Source organism: Hemitrygon akajei, chromosome 3 (assembly GCF_048418815.1).
Source record: "Hemitrygon akajei chromosome 3, sHemAka1.3, whole genome shotgun sequence".
NCBI classification, from domain to species: domain Eukaryota; kingdom Metazoa; phylum Chordata; class Chondrichthyes; order Myliobatiformes; family Dasyatidae; genus Hemitrygon; species Hemitrygon akajei.
In genome coordinates, this window is record NC_133126.1 from 85,623,171 (window position 1) to 85,644,928 (window position 21,758).

Here is a 21,758-nt window from a genome sequence, read left to right on the forward strand (position 1 = left end):
AAATGCTTAAGACCAATTTCTGGGCATTATTTTTTCACAAAGAACAGAATGACTATGGCTCCATAAACTAGGGCACGGCATCCCCTGCTGCAGAGGGATTGTGTTCCTAGAAAGCAGCCTAAATGTTGTTTTTATCCATAATGCGAAACTGCACCGTCTGTGTGTGCATCAAGAAATGTGAATTGCGAAATAGAAATGTGTTTTTTTTTACTAATTCTATGAGAATGAACTTCATTCTGTATGTCAAAACTTTGGGTTATGACTTGTGAATTCTTAGGGCAAATGACGGTAAGGCGGGGGTTGCAGTAATGTTGATTGTGAGGCAAATGCTGGCCAGGAAGATGGGGAGAGCTTCCCTATCGTTCATTAAACGGACTTTTCTTCAGACCTATAGGACGCTTGACTGAAAGATGACCACTTCTGATCAGGCAGCTTTGAGTCAGCAAATGCTTCATGCTTTTCTTACCTTGAAGAGATTAAGACTTGGCCCCCTGTGAGCCAGTCCATGGGGATTTGCTGAAAGGAATCACTCCAAACAAGGCAAAAGAAAGCCCACCCACCACAAGACCCCTCTAGACATTCAACCATTTCCACATAACTGCCTCGATGGGAGGGAAAGCGAGGAGAAGATGAGCGGCAGCAATGACTGTACCTTGCCTTTATTTTTGTTCTTTAAGTATAATGTAGTAAGCAGTCTGCTTTTGAAATGTCAGACCTAGATTTTTATGTTCACGATGCTGTAATTGGATTTAACCCACTGCCTTGTGGTCTGAAAGTGAGCAGACAGACAGACAGACATACTTTATTGATCCCGAGGGAAATTGGGTTTCATTACAATCGCACCAACCAAGAATAGTGTAGAAATATAGCAATATAAAACCATAAATAATTAAATAATAATAAGTAAAATTCAAAGTGGAAATAAGTCCAGGACCAGCCTATTGGCTCAGGGTGTCTGACACTCCGAGGGAGGAGTCGTAAAGTTTGATGGCCACAGGCAGGAATGACTTCCTATGATGCTCAGTGTTGCATCTCGGTGGAATGAGTCTCTGGCTGAACGTACTCCTGTGCCTAACCAGTACATTATGGAGTGGATGGGAGTCTTTGTCCAAGATGGCATGCAACTTGGACAGCATCCTCTTTTCAGACACCACCGTCAGAGAGTCCAGTTCCACCCCCACAACATCACTGGCCTTACAAATGAATTTGTTGATTCTTTTGGTGTCTGCTACCCTCAGCCTGCTGCCCCAGCACACAACAGCAAACATGATAGCACTGGCCACCACAGACTCGTAGAATATCCTCAGCATCATCCGGCAGATGTTAAAGGACCTCTGTCTCCTCAGGAAGTAGAGACGGCTCTGACCCTTCTTGTAGACAGCCTCAGGGTTCTTTGACCAGTCCAGTTTATTGTCAATTCGTATCCCCAAGTATTTGTAATCCTCCACCATGTCCACACTGACCCCTTGGATGGAAACAGGGATCACTGGTACCTTAGCCCTCCTCAGGTCCACCACCAGCTCCTTAGTCTTTTTCACATTAAGCTGCAGATGATTCTGCTCCTACTTAGAGCTCTCACCCCAGAGAGCGTTTCAGAAGAAAACATCACAGAGTGAGATGTCAAGTGTCGCAGTCCTAAAGTTACTCTGTACATTGGTCAGCATAGACGTGGTGGGCCAAAGGGCCTGTTTCCTCTGCTGTACAACCCTATTCCTAAAATCAAGGATTGCTGGATAGTGACCAGGACCATTGGCTAATTCAGCAATTCCATGTGATAAGCAAATGGACTTGCCGAAGCATTGCAAGCAGCCTCTGATGCCTCTGCAACCTGACATTTATTTAGCAGCTTTGGCTTGGTAAAGCATCTCCAATTAGTTCAGAGGAACTTGGTCAAAACAATTCCGTCCTTATTATGAGGTGTTAGGCTAAGATGGTTTAGGAAGAGGTATTGTTTTTCCCTGGTTGCTGGAAGAAAGTTGTACTGGGCCATCATAGAGTCATACAGCATGGAAAGAGCCCTTTTTGGCCCAACTCAACTCTGTTGAGTGTGTTGCCCAGCAAGCTGGTCCCATCTTCCTGCATTTGGCCCATAGTCCTCAAAATCTGTTGTATCCATGTAATTATCAGGATGGGTTTTAAACATTGCTTATGTGCCCACCTCCACCACTCTTTTACAGCTCATTCGAAATATGCACCACCCTTTGAGTGAAGAAACTGTTTCTGATATTCCTTTTAAATGTTTCACCTCTGATATTAGACTTGTGCTCTCTTGTTTTTCCACACTGGGGATATCACTTTGTGCTTTCATCCTGTCCATGACCTTCATGATCTTATATACCACTGTCAAGTCACCTGTTAATTTCATACCTTCCAAGGAATAAAGTCCTAGTCTACATAACCTCACTTCAGGTCCCCAAGTCCAAACAACATTGTGGTAAATCTTTTTGGCACTCTTTCTAGCTTAATAACATTGTCCTTGTAAGAGGGTGACGAAAAATGTACACAATATTCCAAGTATGGCCTCACCAATGTCTTGATTAACTGCAACCTAACTTCCCAACTCCTGTACTCAGTGCCTTGATTAATAATGGCCAGTGTGCCAAATGTCTTCTTCACCACTCTCTACCTGTGATGCCAATCCTCAGCCCACATACCCCTGTAATTTCTTTCATAGCCTTCTACTGCAGATGATACTTTACTAACTACACCTTGTGCATTTGCATCTGAACATTTATATAAATTACTAACAACAATGGTCCCATCACCGACTCCCATGGTACACCACTTAATATAGGACTGCAGTCCAAGTAAACAAAACACTTGACCATCACTCTCAAGTTCCTAGCACTGGGCCAGTTATGAATCTAATCAACTTGCCCTACTGGATTCCATGCAAGCTAACCTTCCAGACCCTTCTCAAAGGCCTTGCTACAGTCCATATATCCACCTTAATGAACTTTAAGGCCTCCAATATCTCATCTCTGCTCATTTGCATGTGGTCCTAGACATCACCACTTGTCTCCCTCATTTCCTTAACTTCCGTTGTTTTCTCCACGGTAAAAGCTGAAGAGAAAGATTTAAAATCTCTCCCATCACATTTGCTTCCACACACTTCCTTTTGAATCACAGCGGAGTAACTGGATAATTTTGCCACTTCAGAGAGCAGTTCTGGTGACCAATCTGGTGGTGGGACTGGACCCAGCAGTAAACCATGATGAAAGCTAGTAGCATCTTTCAATCCTTAGATGATAATCTGATACCAACCTACATTTTTAAAATGTGATTTTCTTTGTAGTGTGTTCATAATCTTGAAGTACTGAGCTGATAGTTGAATTGTTTAAAAATAAATTGTTCATTTAAGATGGAGATGATTAACCCTCTCCCCCCCCCACCCCCCACCAATTCCACCACTCTGAGGGATATGAGTCTTTGGAGCACTGCTACAAAGGGCAGTGGAGGCAGTGTCTAAATATTTTCAAGGCAAATTTATAGAGTGTGCAGCATTGCATCTTTGGCCTAATTGGGCCATGGCAACCAAGATTTTCATCTGTGTTAGTCCCATTTGCCTACATTTGGCCTAAATCCCTCTAAAGCTTTTCTATCCATTTACCTGTCCAACTGTCTTTTAAAAGTTGTTATATCTGCCTCAACCACCTCCCTGGCAGCTCAAAAAGAAGTAGGTAGATTCCTAATAAGCGAGGGGCGAAAGGTTGCTGGAGTAGGGGAGAATGTGTGGATGAGCTGACAATCAGTGCAGCCATGTTTTTAATGGTGGAGCATGCTCAGTGGCCTCCAGACACCCCTAATTCCCATGCTTGTATCTGTGTCCTCAGGGTTATAGGTCAGGCCTTTGGATAATGAGCCCATTCGTTCAGAAAAAAACTGGATAGGGACATGCGTGATGCCTATCATAGAGTCGTAGAGCAATGCAGCAAGTGTACAGGCTCTTCAGCCCAAACGCAGTGTCCATCCGAGCAGTTGCAATTCAGCCTGTTTCCCTCCACATACCTATCCAAGTGCTTGTACCTGCCTCAGCCCCTTCCTCTGACACCTCAGCCCCTATACTCATCATTCTGCATGAAAATGTTGCCCCCCCCCAGGTTGCTTGTAAATGGTTCCCCACTTGTCCAAAACCCATGGCCCCTAGTGTGGGGAAACAACTGTACCCATCCACATTATTTATACCTTTCACAATCTTAAACATTTGGATAATGTTGCCCCTCATTCTCCAATGTTGCACAGAATAAAGTCCTAGCCTGGTCAACCTCTCCCTGTAACCCAGACTGTTGAATCCTGGCAATATCCTCACAAACGCACACAAATTGCTGGAGGAACTCTGCAGGCTATCAGCATGCTGCCCGGCCTGCTGAGTTCCTCCAGCATTTTCTGTGTGTTGCTTTGGATTTCCAGCATCTGCAGATTTTCTCTTGTTTGTGACTGAATATCCTCATAAATCTTTTTTTGCACCTTAACAACATTTTTCCGATTAACAAAACTGTGCATGGTACTCCCAAGTTCTGCCTCACCAATGACTTGTACAAAAGCAATATAATTGTCTCAACTCATGCATTCAGTGCCCCTGAGCGATGAAGGCCAGCACGCCTTCACTACCCTGTCCAGCTGAGATGCCGCTTTCAATTGTACTCCTGGGTGTGTCTGCTCCATTAGACTCGCTAGTGCTGTAGTAAAAGTCCTATACTGGCTTGATATTCCAAAATCATCGCATACATATTTGTACTGGAAATCCATTTGCCAATCCTGGGCTCACTTCACAGAATGATCAAGTTCTTCTTGTAATCTATAATGTTCAATAGTTGAGGGGTTATAGGCTGGTCACTTCTACCTAACACCTCCCAGCTTTTGATGTCATTCCCACTCTCACCCCACCTCACCCGAATCTACTTATCACTTTGCCCCACACCTCCCCTCCAGCTTTTTGCACTGGCGCCCTCCCCTCTTTCTTTCAGTCTAGATGAAGGGTCTCAACTGTTTCCCTCCACAGATGCTGCCTGATCTACCAAGTTCCTTGCTCCAGATTTCGGCACCTCCTGGAGATCTGTTTTTGTTGACCTAATTAACATTGCCACGTTTTTGTAACCATCAGGTCGCCCCTGACGTGGAGCCGATGTCCATTCAACAGATTGTCACGGAGGCCTGCCAGTCTGCCCTCGAGGAAATGCAGTCGGACACCGAGGCCACTCACAGTCCAGAGGGAACCAAGGGAGCAGACAAGGTCCCGGAGGTGACTGATGCAGAGCTAAGCGGCCCCGAGCAAGGGACTGTGGATCCTGCTGTGGAATGCCCGTTCAGTGAGGCGAGTGATGAGCCAAAGCACTTTAGCAGCGAAGACTCTTCAGAGGAGGAGGAGCAGGAGCAAGATTCCCAGAGCATCCTCCCTCCTTCGGTGCTGGGACAAGCTAGCCTTATTGCAGAGCATTTCCTGAACAGCCCATCAAGGTGCAACAGCTTGGTGAACGACGATGGCAGCTCCTACAGTTGTGTGACGCCAAAGGTGACCAACAGGCAAAGTAGCCTTGAAAGCGGTGACAAAACATCGCGGACCAGGGACACGCATGATGAATGGCGGCCATGTGACGCTTTCTGGGGCAGCAATGGCCAAGAGGAGGAGAACCTGTCTGAGGAGGAGTCCATCTTGAAATGCCAGGAGGAGATGGAATTGGACGTTGATCGGAACATTCCTAAGAGAAGGGATTCCACCCTCTCCAGGCAGGACCGACTGCTCATTGAGAAGATTAAAAGTTACTATGACAACGCAGAGCATGAGGATGCCAATTTTAGCATCAAGAGGCGAGAAAGCCTGACCTACATCCCAGCGGGTCTGGTCAGGAACTCTGTGTCCAGGTTAAATGGTCAAAACAAGGAAGTGGATCTGCGAGAGGCCACCTTAAGAAGGCGACTGGCATCTTCCAACGTGGCTGTTTCCCGGAGGAATGACCTTCCGGTTAGGGCTTTGCAGGACCCTCCAAACCTGAGCTCCTGCAGGGATGCTGAGTTGCCTTTGGAACCAGCACAGGCCTTAGAACAGCAGCAACCAGAATCAAATGATTCTTTGGCAGGAAAGCCACCTTTGGACTTCTCGAAGGAGCCCGCTTCTGGCGAACAGGACCCAATTACAGACAGTGAATTCCGATCACCCGTGGACATGATTAAGATCTGGCAAGAGATGGAAAACATGTCAAATATTGCCACTAAATCTCCAAAGAGAGCAGAACAGAAACATGACACGCTACAAGGGTTTGAGTCCTTTGATAATAACTCGGAGAGTCCAAAGAAAATTGAAGACAAGGACCCCAAACAATCTCAAACAAAACAACTCAGCAGTGGTAGAAGTAGTTTATGTCAAGATTTCAACGAGCCATTAGTTATTCTGGAAGATGGTGATTTAAGTGCCACTCCAGAAGTGTCTTCCATAACCTCTCAAGCAAGGCCAACTGGGAAAAGTGGCTTGGAAGAAAGACTAAATGATGCATCAGTGAGTGAGGTTGGCAGCCAAGCCAAAGAGTATGTTCCATGTCCTCAAACGTCATTGTGTGTCCAGAAACGTAAATGCTCTGAAGCAGAAGATGAACGCGCACCGCTGCCAGCTTCCGGTTCTGACCTAACTCAGAATCTGAGTTGTGACCACCCCACTCCAGTCACAAGACCACAGGTGGCCCAGGCACAGGGTGAAGAACTGCTGAGAGAGGTGACAGAGAAGATGAAGACCAAAGTCTACCAGCTGGCCAGGATATACAGTCAGAGAATTAAGAACACCAAGCCAGTGGTCAAAAAGAGAGGCAGTCCGCTGGAGGTGGCACAGGGGAAGGAAGAGGAACGGGGCAGTGATGCCAGAAAACTGGTAACGGTTCAGGAAGATGAGAAGGAAACAGTTGCTGCTGGTGGGTACACATTTATTTTCCATTCTTATTTTGTGCACCTTTAAAATCAGAATCAGGTTTAATATCACTGTTGTGAAATGTTGTTGTGTGGCAGCAGTACAATGCAATATATAATTTAAAGATATATAAATTACAATAAGAAACCTATGCAGAGTATATAAAAAATTTAATGCGGTGCAAACTGAGAGCAAACCAAGAGGAAAATAATAGTGAGGTACATGGATTGATTCATTGTCCACTCAGAAAACTGATGGCAGAGGGGAAGAAGCGAAAATGTTGAGCGTGTGTCAATGTCTCATTGATGGTAGCAATTGAGAAGAGGGCATGTCCTGAATGATGGGAGTTCTTAATGATGAATGCTGCCTTTTTGAGGCATCGCCATTTGAAGATGTCCTTCTTCTGCAGCTTTTTCCAATCCTGTGTAGTGTTACCCTCCCCCCCATAATAAATTCGATGCAACCAGTTAGAATGTTCTCCACAGTATATCTGTAGAAATTTGCAAGTCTTTGGTGACATACCAAATCTCATGAAATTTAACTGCTGTCATGTCTTCTTTGTAAGTGCATCAATATGTCAGGCCCAAGATAGATCTTCAGAGATGATGACACCCAGGAACTTGAAATTGCTCACCCTTTCTACTTCTGATCCCTAGATGGGGACTAGTGTGTGTTCCTTGGGTTCCCCTTCCTGAAGTTCACAATCAATTCCTTGGTCTTACTGACACTGAGTGCAAAGTTGTTGTTACACCACTCAACCAGCTGATATATCCCATTCTTGTACACCACCTTGTCACCATCTGAAATACTGCCAATAATTGTGTTATCAGCAAATTTATAGGCAGCGTTTGAGTTGTGCCAAGCTACACAATCGTGGGTGTAGAGAGAGTAGAGCAGGGTGCTAAACACACATTCTTGAGGTGCGCTGGTGTTGATTGTCAGCGAGGAGCAGATGTTATTTCAGATCTGCTCTGACCATGATCTCCCGATGAGGAAGTCTAGGAAATGTTGCAGAGGGAGGTTCAGAGGGCCAAGTTTTGGAGGTAGTTGATCAGTACTGAGAGTATGATGGAGTTGAATGCTGAGCTGTAATCAATAAACAGCAGCCTCATGTAGAGTATTGCTATTGTCCAGGTGATCAAAGGCCAAGTGAAGAGCCAGTGAAATTGCATCTGCTGCAGAACTATTATGGCGATAGGGAAATTGCAGTAGGTCTAGGTTAAGGAATACATAGGAATACATTAAGGAATACATAGCTTAAAATGAATGTTTTTGTACCAGTCAACAAGTTGCTTTTCCAGCATTTCCCATTAACATGCATATCATGTTAGTTCAGTTTTCCATAGCCTACTTGTCTAAATCTAGCAAGCTAATTGGTTCACACCACCTTACCTTTAATAATGCATTACACAGACCAGGAAGCTTGATGTATGGTTAACTGCCTTTGTTAAGCTATTTTGACATGGTATCACAGACATTACCTTTAATGTACATATCCACCATCCTCTACTGAAAACTCACTTGCATCCCCCTCCCTCAATTCTGATGAAGCATCAAGGTCCTGGAATGTTGAGAACTTCTCTTTCCACGGATTCCTTCTGACTTGTTAAGATTATCCAGCATCTGCTGTTTGCCTTTCAGACTTGCAGCATCTACAGCTTTTCATTGAAGATGCGCATATACTGTGTTTAAGATAGAAGGAAATACAAGGGCAGAGAGTGGATTATTCAAGATGGAGGTAGAGTATTGGACAAGGTTAGGGATAGAACTCACATGGCCTTCTAGAAGCAACCACTGTAATAGTGTTAGCTGCAGGAACATAAAGCTCTCCAAGAAGTGGGAGTCTGGAGAGGTGCAGAGATATGAACACAAAAATGAGGAAGTAGGTTGTTGAGGCAGGTATTGGTGAGCCAGAGCCTTAGAGACATGGCACCGACGTGGACCCTTCAGCCAGAAAGTTTGCCCCATCCTTCTGTGCCTAAGTACCTCTTAAAAATAGTAATTTTATCTGACTCCACCACCTCCTCTAGCAATCATTCTACATATCTACCACTACCCGTTTCTGACGCTGTTTCAGGCTGTGATCCTGCATTAGCACTGGAAAGGGAGGCGTCAGAAGTAAGAAGGTGAGGGGAATGGGAGGTATATAAATTGGCAGATGATGGATGAGACCAAGTGAGGGGGGAGAAAGGATAAAAGGGAATGACGTGAGGAGCTGGGAGGTGATAGGCAAAAGGCAGAAGTAGTAGACCAGGGAATAAAGGGAGGCATGTTACATACTAAAGGGAGGTGATGGGCAGGTCATGATGGAGGGTGAGAGGAAGAGAAAGGGGTGAGAGAGCCACCAGAATGGAGGGAAAATGAAGGTGTGTGTGGGGAGGGACTGAGGGGACTTGTTCTGATGTGTTGCTCAAAATCTAGAGCATCCACAGGATCTCTTGTGAATAATTTTTAATTACTTGTTTCTGTTTAACCTCCAGCAGATAAGCCAAAGGAATCACCATCTTTGCCTCTCTATGACCAAGTTATTATTCAAGAGCAAGTCCCAGTGGCTGCGTTAATGCAAGAACCTGATGCTGTCTCGCCAAATAAGTGTTTGCAAACATTTCTTCTTCCTTCCACCAAGGTCACTTCACCCAGACGTACTGTCTTCAGTCTAATAACTCCTCCAGTGAGGCCCCAGTTGAGACCACTGAGCCCTACAGAGGTGGAAACATTTCCATGGCCTGATGTCCGGGAGCTCCGTTCGAAGTATACCTCTGTGCATGATCAAGTCACAAAGGATTCTATACTGAGGGTAACCAGAACAAACTTCTTCAAACCACCTGAAAGCTGCTGTGCAAAGTTGGGCCGATTTTCCAAGAGTTTGTCCATGCCTAATGGAATGATGGAAGGCAGAATGTCCCATTCTGGTTTGTTGGAAAGAAGAGGCAAATCCAAAGCTGGCCTCTGCCCTGCTAGCACAATAGGGAAACAAGCAGGTTCTGACGCCGTGCCCAGGAAAATGTTGCATTCAGATTCCTCCATCCAGTATCTCCTGAAAGAAGCTCCCGGGAGTTCTTCCAATAACCACGCAACGTGTTCAAGGACTACTCCCTTGGACTCTACATGCACTGACCAAAGTTCCAGTTCAGAGTGCAAGTTCTGCCACTCTACCAAATGTCTGGAGGCAACCCACTACGTTTCTTCAGAGTTAACTCTGCTAGATGATCAGAAAGTCATAGTCATGGAGAAATTGCCACGTGATGGTGATGGTTGGAGTATTCATAGGAATGAGCAGATCGCCAAGGACAACAGTAGTGATGATGAAGGATACGTCCAGATCAGGTCTCCAACATCCCGAGAGAAAATCTCAGTTCGAGCAGTCATGGAAAGGTGCAGGGCTTACCAAGAATCGGAAGAATATAAGTCTAGGCAAGAGGCTGAAGACAAGGACAGAAACCCAAAGGCCAAACAGCGGAGTTATGGAGGAGTAGAGAATCTGACCTCTAGCACTCAGCAACCAGAGCCAAGGAGGGTTGGCAGTAGGACAGATCTAACCCAACAAGGCCTGGTGAAGAACCTGAGAGACAAGTTTCAAAGCTTGACTTCTGCCAGCTAAACTTAATCTGGCTTCCCCCTCAGATGCTAGTTGCCAGTTACAAATCAAACCACTGTACCAGGAAAAAATGGGTGTAAAATACTGAGATGTGAATTTTTTTTTTGACTTGTGGCCAAGACTTACTGAACTCTTTGGGAACTGAAACCAGTGAATGGACATTGTGATTTTTAAACAGGTTATTTATCATTCCTCAATAAATATATGGTTGAACAGATTTTCATTTTGCACACCCTTATGTTAATTTAAAAGTAAAATATTCCCCTTAAACTACTGTGGTCACTGCTGCTTAGCAATGGTCAGGTCCATGCATGTCATGTCTTGTTTAAATATTCAGTCAGTGGCCTTCTGCTGATGTGGGCATTTGCTGACTATATGCTTTAGTGTCTTCAGTTCTGAGAAAAAGTTTGTCTATATGAATTATATTTTCCACTCCCTCCATGGCCCATCCTTGTAACCTGTAATCCTTTAATGTGTGATTTCTACTTACCCCCACTTCTGGCTTCTATTGGTGGCTGTGCCTTTAACTGCCCTGACCCCAAGATAAATAATTCCTCACCTAAACATTTCCAGCTTGCTCCTGACATTTAATTCTTGTCTCAGAACCTACTGTTTTAACCAGGTCTTAGTATCACTTTATGTAACAAATCTTACTTGATAACCCTTTGTGAAGAACTTGCTAGTGTTTTACTGTGTTAAAGACGAAGTGGAAATCTAATTTTTTGCTTTTAATATCAAGAAATTTATTACCCATTGTTAGAGCTAAACATGGTTTACAATTGCATTGATGCAGTCATCTGTCCTCACAATTTGTTTCTGCTGACTTCAGCATGATGAATTTCAGTGCAGGAGTCAAAGTCACTTTGCCATTTTACAGCAGATTTAGCACTAACTGTGGGGAATAAGTTAACAGGCGATTGTTTTCTTCCCCTCAAGGACTTGTTGGTTATTGGCTTTTGGTGTACAATCACCAGGTTAATGCACTATTTTTATGAACTATCCAGATTTTTTGCTTTGTATTTATTGAACTGACCTCAGCTGTAGCAGTAGGTATGGATGTAAGAATTAGTGCCAGAGTGCCCTAAGTTTGGAGTTCCTACCCATATAACCAATCAGTGTCCTGACAGAAAAGTTAACGTAGGTTATGACAAGGGTGCCTCTGTTCTGCTGTCCTCCCTGCTGCTGGTAAATGACCAGCACTCAGCAGTTTAAATTATACTTTGGACAAAGTCTATACATGTAGTTTTCTCCAGTTGGAGAGGGGCAATCCCACTATACATTTTCCATTGTTAAAAACGAATGTCAGTTCAGGCAATGAACAATAAAAACCAACTTGCAATTTTACTGAGCAGAACCAGGGCCTTTGGCCTCACTGTGAAACACTTATAATCAAGAACCATTAATATTAACCCTATTGTAATCCAGATTTTAAAAAAAATTCTCCCAGATTCCCATCAACAACCCTGTCTCACACAAAAAGACACGCTACACACTAGGGCCAATTCATGGTGATGATTTAATTTACCAAGTGGAATTTGGGAAGGAGGAAGCCCATGCATGTGATCACAGGAAGAATTTACAACCTCCACAGACAAGACCGGGAGTCAGGACTGAACCTCCCTCACTGGAGTGTAAGGCAGCAGCTCTGCCACTGTACTGTTCAAATGATACTGTCCAGTTCACATCTTGGGCTACCAAAGCTTAGGTTAATTAAGATTATTTTTTTTCAGAAATGTTTATGATTTCTTATTATTTCAATAATCTGAACATAGCAAACCCCTGCAAACAGTGTGATAATGAGCAGATAATCTGTTTTCATTAATGATTAAAAATACTTATTGGCGATGACAATGGGAAGAATTCCCCTGCTCTTTAAAATATTGCTGTGGGATTGTATTAAATGTGTACAGGACCAAGGCTTAATGTCCTATCTAACAGAAGGCACTTGTAACATTGTAGTAGTCCTTCAGTTTAGCACTGGAAGTGTCAGTTTGGTTATGTGTTAAAGTCAATACAGTGGGACAAACTTTTAAATTGTGGCTGACTCTATCCGATCTATTTAATCTGATGAGATCATGACTTCATGGAACGAGGTAGTTAGTTGCTTGTTGATTCTCTAGTCACCAAGGTCATTAAAGGTTGTGGGAATACCTGTTTCAGTCTCACTGCCACTACTTTTGTGTTAAACCCTTCTCGTCTTGTGGAATCTATGCATGAATCTCCTGTACATTACGACTCCTTGAAAAGACCTTTTTGTTAAGACTTTTTGTCACTACGCACCTTACCACTTTAATACTTCCTGAAATAAAATTTCACATTATCTAGCTCCATAATAGTCCCAAATTTTGCTGAATTAATTTGTAAACCTAAGGTTACCCTATAAATTTGTAATGACACTGTTTTAATGCCTATTATATGAATTGTAAAGAAACAAAAAATAATTGCATACTAATTGTCTGCCTTTCATTGTGTTGAAGGTATGTGGTTTTACAGATGAGCCTTTAGTTTTTCTTTACAGGGAAATCCAGAACCTCAAATGGCTGGAGAGTTCATTGAAGTAAAAGTGGACTCCTGCAGCACCCCCACACAGACACTGAGCAATTCAAATACTGGGTTGAGTAAGCTAGGCTTGGGCTGGTGCCAGTACCAATGCAGAGAATATCCTTAGTCTGGTAGAGACAAAGATCATCTACCAGCAGACAAGGCCAGATTTCAGCTGAGGCTACAATTACATTTTGTTTCTCTATGATGAAATATCTTCTTGCCCTGGAATTGAGGAATGAAACAAGCAAATCACAGGAGGGTATAGGATGCCTATAACGTCACCACTCACAGGAGACAAAAATGGGGACAAATTGATTTTTAAGAAATATCTACTTCTGGAAGGTGGAAACTGAAGATACTGCAACATAAATTGACCTTAATTTTTGTCAAATGTAGCTCAGCCACCCCTTATTCGAATCAAAATGCTGAACTTGCTCATATAACCAGGGAACATTTTGAATTACTTTAGTCTGTCTTGAACAGGAGTTGACAGACAGGTGTTTGAAGGCTGCTCATCACGGGATGTTGTAACTTGATGCCAAATGCAGCATGATTTCTGATGATTGATAACCACATTGTTTCACAAATGCAAAATGTATGAGTCCCATACTTCAATGCTGATACAAGCAAACCCCAAAACACTTGAAGGCCATTTTATTTACGTTTACAAATAATAATATTTGTAAACGGGGCAAGAGCTAGAGGAATGGTGATGCAGTTGGCATTTCATTAAAGTGTTTGCCATTGTGTAAAGGCACATGGGTGGATGGATAAAGCTGAGATGTGAAGTTCTAAAGTGGACATGTTTTTTTTACAAACGTGAAAGCCAACTAAGTAATTGAGACAACTAGCAGTCAAAGAACAAGGGAAAAGAAAGAGAACTGATGGAGACTAGCAACTGATTTGTAGAGAGCAGGAAGAGCTTCAGTTTTGTACCTACAGTGACATTAATTATGTTAGAAAGAGCAATCCAAATTATCAACTCAGCAAATACTAACATTTTCTTGGAAGTGACTAGTTAAGTACACAGTTCTTGTGAAAGGAAACTTGTGGAGAGCTTTCTTGATTATGTAGAAATTGTATAGGCCCTTCAGATCTACTTCATGATCAATCCATCCTCCACTGCTTAACCAATGGCTTTAAACTCAGTATTGTTAGAGTTGACAACACATCTTTAAGTGTTGCTTGGGTGTATAAAAACTTACAGCTCAGCTTTAATTTATAATAATTTAATTCATCAAATAGCCTATATTGAATGCAAGTTAACCAAGCAAGAAATTTTTTTTAAATTTATGAACTCAGAATATACTAGTCAAAATATTTTTGAAGTTAATACTAAAGTATAGGAAAACAGCAGCAAAGTATCTCAAAAATCAAATAAAGTGATCCCACTCAATCTGTTTAAATGACTTAGGACAATGAATGAAGAAACCACAAATTCCCTAGAGGTTAAAAGCAGGCAGTTAATGGAATCTGCTGCATCCATCCTGGACAGGTGAACTTTGATTTTAATGTTTTATTCAAAAGCCAGCTAGCTCTAACAGTATGTGTACAAGTTGCTGCACAAACTCAACTGACAGTCAATAGTTTGTGTGAGTATTGATCCCAGGTCTGGCCTACCACCTCTTACCAACATAAACTCTACAAAACAAAACAATTCTTGGTGCAGTGAAAAAAGTCAGAGAAAGCTTTTTAAATGTAATTAATACAAATCTACATAAGTCACAATCCAAAATCTAGCCTTGCATGAAATTTAAGTTACATTGCACAAATTTTATTAATCTTTAAAAAGCTCCCTCCTAGCCCACCAAAAGAGGTATATGTTCCAATAAAGAAAATCAAAACTTGATTCTCCCTTTTCACATTCACCCTTAAGATTTGTAGTTCTGAGGCTTTTCCCGTTTACTGTAGAAACCAGCTCCTCCTAGCTAGTTCTATAATAGCAGAAGAAAAAGACTCCTATATGGGAGTTGACGGTCATTGCCCGCGTGTGACATTAAGGATTTGGGCTCAGCAGTGGTCAGGTATTGTGTGGTAAAGGGAAGCAGACAGTGCAACTACATCAAGGAGATTAATTGAAGTGAATACCTACTGATCAGAGGAACACATCTTTGAGGTTACAGAATGCATAGTAATTATGATCTATGTAAAATGATCTTTGCTTGTAGTGACCACTTGCTTATTAACTAATTTGATGGTCAAGGGCTTATCTTTGGTCGTGCCCTGCAGTGCTTCACAATATGGTTAACTGTACAATAATTGAAGGAGGGTGGCAGGGAGGCTGACTGTAGGATAATAAGCTTTTCCAACTGATGCCCAACAGACTTCCTTCATCATTCTTGTTATTGCCATCAGATAGCCATGACAGATATTTGTAAAACTTTCCCACGGATAACTACAAAATGATGTGTCACATGCGGGAATATTTATCCATTACTGCTGGTATTGTGCATTTTTAATCAATGCTCTTCTGGAACTCATTCCTCTCCTAACATCGGTTCCATTCAATACACGAGCATTTCTAAGATGCTGGGTACTGGTAAAGTGAACCCTCCTCCTCCCCCAACCCCACTCGCAGGAAACCCACACACGACATCACTGTGTGGCTTTCGTCTTCTTGCTCTTGCTCTTCTTGTCTTTCTTCTTTAAGCCATCCATGTGTGCCCGTAACAGATTTGAATATGCCTGAAAAAACACACAATGGAAATTAACTTCTGAGTATGTCAAGATGAATAATATCAGCTGAAAGCAATGGGGGATTGGTGTAAGAAGAATATTCCTGACAGAATCGGTCTGAGATTTGAGTACACATCCTCTTCTTTAACACTCCAGCCACACATTGTTACTTAATAACTTTAATGATTTCAGGGCTTCCCGAAGCACCTTAGAGCTAGGAGGTATTTCGGATGAATAGGAACTATTAAAATGCAGTAAAAAGTCGATTTATACTTGGCAAAATCCCTCAAGCAATAAGGTGATAATGACTGGAAGCTATGCCTTCTCAGCAGGGTAAAGGAAGGGCATCATTCCTGACACTGTTGCACGTCAGAGTTCATCTCCTAGAGCTAGCATTAAAACCATGAAATCCTGACTTAAATCAAGTGCCAGCTACTGAGTCACAGCCATAGGTGTGTAACACTCCCCAACTTCCTCCAATATGGAAACAGGTTAAGAAGTATTGCACATCTCAGCCAAGTACACACACGGCTGAATGCTGCAATCAACCTATATGGAAACTCTAAGTTTACTCAAGTTCAGCAATTACATTCCAAACTCCTACATCCTAACGTAGACCAACTATCACTGACTGTAACTAATGGATCCTCAGACTTTCTGTCACAAAAGAAAGGACTCCCAAACTAATTTTTAGTATCCAAGCTATTAAAGATTAGAATGGTCACACTACCTTGCTCTGGACTCCAGTATTCCAAATTTCCCTTGGTCTACAACCCATTTTCCACCTTCTCTAATTTCATATCAACTCTCTGCTACCCGTCATATGTCTGACCCAATTCCAGTCATTTGTTACTTTATTTCCGTATCTCACTCCAGTGTCCAACAACTCGGATTTTCTTTTTAAAGAATCTCATCCTAGTATTTAAAAAACCCTCCAAGATTTCACACTCCATACCTCTAACCTACTCAGCAGTAGAACTGTCTGATGTGTCTGTGTTCCTTCTTATCTATTTGCAACCTTCTCTTCACCACTCACAGCTATCTTCAGCTCTGAACATTTTGCACTTCCTTTAAGATTCTCTATAAAAACCACCTGTAACTAAACTTTTAATTACCCGTTCTAATGACTACCTGTTCAGTCGTAACTGATCTCTAAACAGTTGGCACTTTAATGTTAAAGGCACTATTTAAACACATTGTTTTGTTGCCTTTTATTCTCTGACTTAGACTGAGTGGGGTCATGGCAGCACCAGTTTTTGTTTCTTGGATTATTCTAAATAGTAAGGGGGCAAAATGTTTTCAGAAAGATAATCAGGTGTCCATCTTGCAGATCATAGCGGTATCCAGTTTTATGAAATATTAACTGCAAAAAGCAACACAAAAAAACCATTGCTGCTGGATTAATTAATAATCCACATACTTCAACAGGTCATAAGTACCTTGGTCTTTTTTATCCCCAGAAGTAAAATATTTCTGCTTTTGCAAAGGTCAACTAATTCATGCCAAGGGGAAATAAATCAGGGAGTACTCTTGCCTCATGATCTCCAGCTGAATGAGAAGTTTTAAAGCAGAAACAGAACGGAGTTTAGTTTAGGATACTGCACCAGAGAATGATGTCCTTAGTAAAGCTATTCATAGATACACTTGAATTACAAGCGAGTGTGCAAACAGGTACATAATAGGAACAAGCTGAATTAGCTTATATTGCAACAAATTATGATTGATATGGAGAACCATTTCTTCTGGTGCATAAATGCAGAGTAAAGCAGCACAAAATTTAAAAAATGGGCATGCTAGAGTGAAATCATACAAAGGGTAGTGGAAATCTCCAAGGATGGATGCCGGGGGCAATGAGCTTTCAAGGCCGTGCTAAGACAACAGCATGGAACAGGTTGTGATCAAACAGCAGAGGTGGTGCATGGGGCTGTTCCTTTCAGGGTGATGGCAAAGACTGCTGGTTATTCTAACTGGTGACGAGGACAGAGTACATCAAGAGAGAAATAACTGCGTCTATCAAATTAAAATAGCACGTATCAAGGCAAATTGCTTGCATTCAGCAACTTCATCGCAAAAAAAACAGATATTCTGTAGTTGCTATGATCATAAGCCATTTATCCATGAATTTGCAAGCATCCACTCCTCCTCTTCCTCTTTAAGATTGGTACTGGTAAAAAGGGAAGTGGAAACTTTCCAGAGCTGGGATACCTGTCAATTGTTAATCTGCTGCCTTTTTTGTTGCAATATTTAGAAATTACACCAATAATCTATTTATAATTACAGATTACACTGTGCTTACTTACCATTTGAAACTTGTTTACTTCTTTGGAGCTTATCTGAAAGTAAAAGGATAACTTAACAGCAGAAATATTTAATATCTGTTTAATCAGTTTATACATTCACCACAATAAGAACAGGAGGGAGGTCACTTAACCTAAACACCCTGGCTCATTTCCACTTGTCGCTAGTCAACAGATTAGAAATTAATAACTGACCTAACTTCAGATGTTACTTACTGAAGAGTTGCGAATTTCTACCACCTCTCACGTCCTCAGGCCATCAAACAAAATAAAACCTAACAAAAGTTACATATTATAGCTTGAAATTTTCCAATTAAACTACATGTTAAACCTTGTAAATTCATTGCAAAAAGACCTTTGGGCCTAGATAGCTTCTGCTTGCTGCAATTCTTCCCACAGATAGATAGTTCCAGCCAAAAGAAAGCAAATGTTGGCTTAAAGGTGGGCATGTGGGACTGCTGAACAGTTATCATATTTAAAGAGGTATTTCTAGTGTTCTAACAGACAAGTCCAAGAGCCTGCAGCTGAAAGAGACATTAGCCTCAAATTATTTGCTTCCCTCCAACACCCCGCCCCCCCCCCCCCCCCCCCCCCAGATTGTATGCAGACAATAGGTAGAAAATGATCTTCCTCAGTCACAGATCTCAAAATTCGGTCATTGAGATTATAATCTCAAGTGCCTCCTCTTAATTTAACCCCTAGTACTCAACATTCATGAAACTGTGCCACTCACCTATTCTGTCCAGAGTCGAAGGAATAATTCCAGTCACAATGACTGCACCTTATGAATTTCACTCAACCCCCCTCAACCACACCAATTTTTATAGATGACTACTGGTGTTCTGCAAGGGTCAGGGTTTCATGTTATATGTTAATGGTTTGGAGGACAGAATTGATGGTTTTGTGGCCTTGCCTGAAGATGATAGGTGGAGAGGCAGGTAGTACAGAGAAAGGAGGAAGCAGGAAGACTGTAGAAGAACTTGGACAGATTAGGAGAACAGACAAAGTGGAAGATGGAATAAAAGCATAGATTACTTTCTAAACCAGTAGCAAATTCAGAAAATAGAGGAGCAAAGGGACTTGGGAGGCCTAGTGTAAAATTTTCCAAAGGTTAAAAGGTCTGCGGAGCAGGAGATCTTTGAGAGAGTTGGAGATAGTTCCTTATGGACCTTACGCATCAGTTTTAAAAAGAAAGCAAGGTCTGTCGGGACTTGTCTACAGGGTAAGAAATCATTTGGGTTAGTAGCAACTTAACAAGGGCCAATAAAAAGAAGTGAGGTGTACACAGAGTGGCCATTGTGGGAGCAGCTACTGTTGGAGCAGACCAGGGTTTGAGTGGGCGCTTTGGCTCAACAAGTTTCAGTGAGAACAAGCAAAGAGTACTGAGTTGTTTGGAATCATTTCTTTGACTGTAGAACTTTGGCTTGAGAAATTAGAGCCAAAGATATAATATGCTCAGCAAGAGGCTGAATAAGTGACCCAGTAAGCATGAAACTAAAGTTTTCAGAGCAAAGACACGGATAAGTGCTTTATACTTAGTTGTCTGTAAATCCGTAGTCCTTTATTTAGTGTAGGCAGGATGATAGTTAAGGTGGTGGAATGCTTTTCCTGTAAAATGTTGGATTTCAGGGACACAACAGTTTCCCTGATGGCTACATCTGCAGGAAGTGCATCCAACTTCAGCTCCTGACTGACAAGGTCAAGGAACTAGAACTGGAGCTGAAGGTACTTTGGACCGTCTGGGAGACTGAAAACCTCAGACAAAACTTTGTGGTCACACACAGAGTACAGGTTTCAGATAGTAGATGGGTAATCACCAGAAGTAATGGGAGTAAGCAGTCAGTGCAAGGTTCCCACGACCATTCTCCTAAACATCTCCTATACTCCTTTGGATACTTCTGGGGAGGGGGTGGGGGAGATGACCTATTAGGGCACAGCAGCAGCCAGGCCAGTGGCACTGTGACCAGCTCTCAGGCTCAGCAGTGAAGGGTAAATTTAGTTAGTGATAGGAGTCTCGATAGTTAGGGGGACAGAGAAGATTCTTTAGCTGTGAAAGAAATGCCCGGATGGTGTGTTGCCTCCCAAAATTAAGGTGCAGGATATCTCATTGTGGTTACACAATATTCTCAGAGAGGAGGGTAAGAAGCCGCAGACTGTGGTGCATATTGGCACCAATGACATAGGCAGAAAGGGGAAAGAGACTGAAGTGCAGGTAGGAATCTCTGAATTACTCCAGTGACACACACTAGTCATAGCAGGAACAGGATGATTGTACAGATACATGAGTGGCTGAGGGTCTAGTGAATGGAGCAGGGAACCAATATCCAGGCTGGGAAGTTTGCTAGTGCCTGTTCCGAAGGTTTAAACTAGTTTGACAGGGGAATGGAAACCAGGTCAGAACATGGAGGGGTGGAGAGGAAGGTAGAATTTGGAGCCAGTAAAAACAAGCAGGCACGAAGTAACAGATAATAGGACAAATAGTTTGAAGTGTGTGTATTTTAATGCTACAGGTATTGCAGGTAAAGGTGATGAACTTACAGCATGCATCAGTTCATGAAATTATGATGTTGTAGCCATAACAGAGACTTGGTTGAGAGAAGGACAGGAATGGGTACTTAATGTCCCAGGATTTCGATGCTTTAGAAAAGAGAGAGGGAAGTAAAAGAGGTAATGGAGTTGCACTACTAATCAAGGATAATATTACAGCTGCACTCAGAGGGGACATAATGGAGGACTCGTCCACTGAGTCTATATGGGTAAAGCCCAAAAATAGGAAGGGTGCAGTCATTCTGATGGGATTGCACTGCAGATCCCCCAGTAGTCACCAGGATATTGAGGAACATATACGCAGGAAAGGTATAAAAATATTAGTGTTGCTGTCATAAAAAACTTCAACTTCCCTTAAACTGGTATCTTCTTAGCGCAAGAGATTTAGATGGGGCAGATATTGTTAGGTGCATCCAGCAGGGTTTCCTAAATCAGTATGTATAGACCAACAAGAGGAGGAGCTGTACTGGACAAGGTTTTGGGTAATGAGACTGTCCAGATGATTGACCTTTTAGTGGGTGAACAGTGACCACAACTCATTAAGTTTTATCATAGCTATAGCTAAGGATAAGCATGGACCTTGCCGGAGAGTATTAAAATGGAGCACTGAAAATTACAAAAGCATTACAAAAGGCAGGAACCAGGGAGAGTTCATTGGGAACAAATGTCTTGGTAAGACCACATCTGACATGTGGAGGGTGTTTAAGGACCAACTGCAAAGAGCACAGGACAGGTACGTTACAGTCAGAAGGAAGGACAAGGATGACAATTTAAGAGAACTTTGGATGTTGAGAGAAGCGATGAATTTAGTCAAGGAGGAGGAAAAGGAAAAGTATGTAAAGCTTAGGAAGCTAGAATCAAACAGCACCTTTAGGGTTATAAAGACAGAAAAACAAATTAGGAAAGCCAGGTGAAGCCATGAAAAGTCTTTGGTAAGTAGGATTAAAGAGAATCCCAAGATATTCCACACATACATCAAGAGCAACAGGATAAATAGGGAGAGGGAAGGACCACTCAACAATTGCTTGGATGTGGAGGATGTAGGGGAGGCCCTTAATAAGTACTTTACATCAGCATTAATGAAGTAGTAATGTGGAGGATAGGGAGATCAGTGCTGAGCATATTCATATGGTACAGTATTTGAGTTAAAGGAGGAGGTAGCATTGGGTCTCCTAAAGAGCATTAAAGTGTATAAGTCCCT

The 21,758-nt window shown here is 42.3% G+C and overlaps 2 protein-coding genes across 3 annotated transcripts in view; one reads left to right on the forward strand and one right to left on the reverse strand.

Moving 5' to 3' along the window:
* Positions 1–12,939, forward strand: part of LOC140724555 (pleckstrin homology domain-containing family G member 3-like) — a 225,949-nt gene extending 213,010 nt beyond the window's left edge. The window contains exons 21-22 of the mRNA XM_073038988.1: positions 5,105–6,899; positions 9,376–12,939. Coding sequence (XP_072895089.1) covers positions 5,105–6,899; positions 9,376–10,496 — 2,916 coding nt within the window. The 3' untranslated portion in view covers positions 10,497–12,939. The remainder of the gene's footprint in view (positions 1–5,104; positions 6,900–9,375) is intronic.
* Positions 12,940–14,538: 1,599 nt separating this feature from the next.
* Positions 14,539–21,758, reverse strand: part of srp14 (signal recognition particle 14) — a 45,350-nt gene continuing 38,130 nt past the window's right edge. For both annotated transcript variants that reach the window (XM_073040273.1, XM_073040272.1), the window contains exons 4-5: positions 18,014–18,046; positions 14,539–15,722 (exon numbers count right to left, since the gene is read on the reverse strand). In XM_073040273.1, coding sequence (XP_072896374.1) covers positions 15,633–15,722; positions 18,014–18,046 — 123 coding nt within the window. In that variant the 3' untranslated portion in view covers positions 14,539–15,632. The remainder of the gene's footprint in view (positions 15,723–18,013; positions 18,047–21,758) is intronic.